This window comes from Lasioglossum baleicum, chromosome 16 (genome assembly GCF_051020765.1).
Source record: "Lasioglossum baleicum chromosome 16, iyLasBale1, whole genome shotgun sequence".
Taxonomy (NCBI): Eukaryota; Metazoa; Arthropoda; class Insecta; order Hymenoptera; family Halictidae; genus Lasioglossum; species Lasioglossum baleicum.
In genome coordinates this window covers 10,785,594-10,788,726 of record NC_134944.1, presented here as the reverse complement: position 1 = coordinate 10,788,726, position 3,133 = coordinate 10,785,594, and the positions used below count along the sequence as shown (strand labels likewise).

General features: G+C 35.1%; 1 protein-coding gene across 1 annotated transcript; it reads left to right on the top strand.

The window, feature by feature from the left end:
* Positions 1 to 1,249: 1,249 nt before the first annotated feature.
* Positions 1,250 to 2,854, top strand: LOC143217162 (protein dpy-30 homolog). Its single transcript, XM_076441025.1, has 3 exons — positions 1,250 to 1,330; positions 1,448 to 1,524; positions 2,405 to 2,854. Exons 1-3 carry the CDS (start codon positions 1,315 to 1,317, stop codon positions 2,645 to 2,647), a joined length of 336 nt encoding a protein of 111 aa, XP_076297140.1. The 5' UTR covers positions 1,250 to 1,314; the 3' UTR covers positions 2,648 to 2,854.
* Positions 2,855 to 3,133: the final 279 nt, after the last annotated feature.

The following is a 3,133-nucleotide window of genomic DNA, read 5'->3' as shown; positions in this document are numbered from 1 at the left end:
TCTGTTTCGGTTGCAAGCAGACTCGAGACGTTACGTATTTTCTACTAATTCCGTTGGCCCTCTGTGCTCGCCTTTCAATTGGCCGTAAGTTCGCATTCACATACAACGATACACGTATATCTCCGCGTTCGTAGGGACTCGAGGATCCGCTCGCAGTACACCGTTTCCTCAGTACCACTGTTTTATGTTTTTGTACCAAAGTCGTAGCGTCTAACTTTACGTTAAATAAACAAAACCAAAAAAAAAACGGACGAGGCTTGATTGATTCCTCTTCCGATTCGCGCTGAACGTTTTGGTTTGCTAGAGCGAAAGCTGGACAAAAGTATACGACATAGGCTAAACTTTAGGGGGTCAAAAATTGTGGGTTTTTTTAAATGTTTTCCTGTAGATTTTGGTGAGAACATGCTGAAATCCAAGTTTTAATGTTAAGAATTCACTGAATCAGAAGTTTAAAGTTGATGGGTGTTCCATAGTTATTTAGCATGCTCATTTACATAATGTGTCAACAGCATGTCGTTCTATCGTTGGTCTGTTGAATACTATTTTTTCTTTTCTTTTAAGGTTTACAACGGCTTAATATTATATTGTTGCACTTTTTTCCTTCATTGATCTTTACAGCATCTTTTTACAATAGTTTTGGAGATTTTAAAAACTTCCTACTGAATATGTATCATTAAAATTATTAAGAATAACTACCATACTAAACAAATTGTATTATATTGTAAGAATGTTCACGAAATTCATTATTTCACATGAATTATATGTCACATGAAAATCATGATGGTCCATTGGATTGTTCTTGGGCTATAATGTTATAAAATTGAGAGAAGAACCCTTTTATCTAATCTTTTATTCATTAAATTTTTTCAATAACATTATTTACAAAAACTTTGAAAGTCGTCAAATAAATAATTATATCTTCTCAAATGCTGAATCATTTGCGCTAAAAATTTTTTTTAATATTCCTCGAGATGCGGTCCAAACTCAGTAAAAATTGAATAAATTAATGTCCAATGGATCAGTTATTAACAATTCGTAAAGGAACATATTTTTCAATCCATTGCCTGGGTGTAGATTCTTAAATAATTTAACTAACTCTGAGAATAATACTTAGGACACGTTCAATATACGGTAAAGGTTTACGAAAGCTTTTTCAACGATACTACGAAAACAACGAATTATCTGTTCGTGCGTTTATGAGCGCCGGAGTATTTTTGCAAAGATAAGGAGTGGGCACCGAGCGTTTGGTAACATTTGAATAGCGCTCGGTGCAGTGATAAATCGCCGTAGTTGGTAGCAGCATTTGTTTGCACGATGGCGTCCGGCGGTGGTAGGTATCCGTTTATTTTGCTTTTTATAGTTTAATAGGTACCGTTCAGCGATACGTTTCGAGCGAGAACACATAGCACCGGCGATGCTAATTAATTTGTTAATCTCGTAACGGCAGAGAACACAACGGAGGAAAGAACCGAGCCAGCAACGCCTGCACAACCCCTCCCCAATGTCTTGAGCGAAGCAGCGCAAGTGAGTCGGATAACCTACAAATCTATACGTATCCTCGTACACTTATTTCGTCATAATTTACTCGCACTTTGAATATATCGAAATACGTCGATACAAACTTATCGTGCTTATAATGCAGAATTAATTCCACGAAAAGATATCCGAAAATTGTCATTCGTTCCGGGTCCATTTAAAATCATTGTAACATTTCCCGCCAGTCAACTGGACAGCTGTTATGTTAAAATTCCAGTTTATTTTCACCGATAGCCAGTGTATGTGTCATTCGCGCGATCAAGATAATTTATATTTCGATTATTGGAAGTGCTTTACGCTTTTATGGAGTGGTATGTAGATCTAGGATGTTTATACAATTTCTAGATTTCAATAACAAACTACCAATGATAGTCAGCCAATAGAAACTTCTTTTTTGACAGAGCATTTAAAAATATATGGAAAATAATGCTGAACTTATATGAAAATTAGTATTGTATTCGTATTTCTGGCTTGCAATACAATTCCCAGCTAAGAAATGAAGTTTTGATAATTTTTCATTTACTATAAATTAATGTCTAAAATTTTTAATTTGCATGAAGAGTTTTAACCCCTTGCATGAAGATTTTGAGCAAAGCCTAACAAATATGAATGTTAAGCCTTTCTTTTTAACTGAAATAAAATTTGATTGGTTTGTAACGAATATTTAAGCATTCAAAAATATAAATTTTCTTTTCTCTTCTATGACATTGTTCGGGATAAAGCAGTTTTAATCACTGTAACTGTAAAGGAAATAGTACGGCAAAGGATTAATCTAGCAGTAACTTGTACAGAAAGAACAAGCTTAAGAGAAACTGGGTGATAGATGTCTGTAATGTTTACTAATTGGTTGTATGTTTGTTTGTTTCAGAGACTACTAGCAATGAATAAAGATTCCGATTTGAGTGGTGTAGCACCAAAGAAGTCGCGCGTCGAAGTGCAATCTCTACCGACAAGGCAATACCTAGATCAAACCGTAGTGCCCATTTTGCTACAAGCGCTCTCCAGTCTGGCCAAGGAGAGACCAGCCGATCCTATAAACTTTCTAGCTGGTTATTTGCTAAGGAATAAGAGCCAATACGATAATGGTGAATCTCCGCCGACTAGTCAATGAACTGCCTAAGAGTTTATAAATATGCAGTGAAGATCTGAGAATCATTTTCAAAACATTTACAGACCTTTGTTAGGAAAGTATTCGAGTTCGATAAGGTGTATTTGTAATTTCGGATTAAGCGAAACAAAATGTATTAGCCTATTATGACATGATCTTTTTCGAAGGTAACGCATCAAACTTGCAGCAAATGTACTAAATTTTCCTAAATGTTCTCTTCTGTGTTCATTGATTATTACCCATCGAAAACGTGTGCGAAAATTAATGTTCTTGTTAATATGTTCAATATTTATCACAATCAATTTATAACGTAATCTCTCAGCGCATCAAATTATTCCTGTGAAATAACATTGTTGACCGTTTGTACAACAACCAGGAAAAACCAAAACGATCGTTACCACCGGTTCAATAAATCGTAATGAGTTCTCCATGCTTCCATCGATTTTAATTGGAACAGTGATTGAATTGGACACAATTAAATGTAATTTG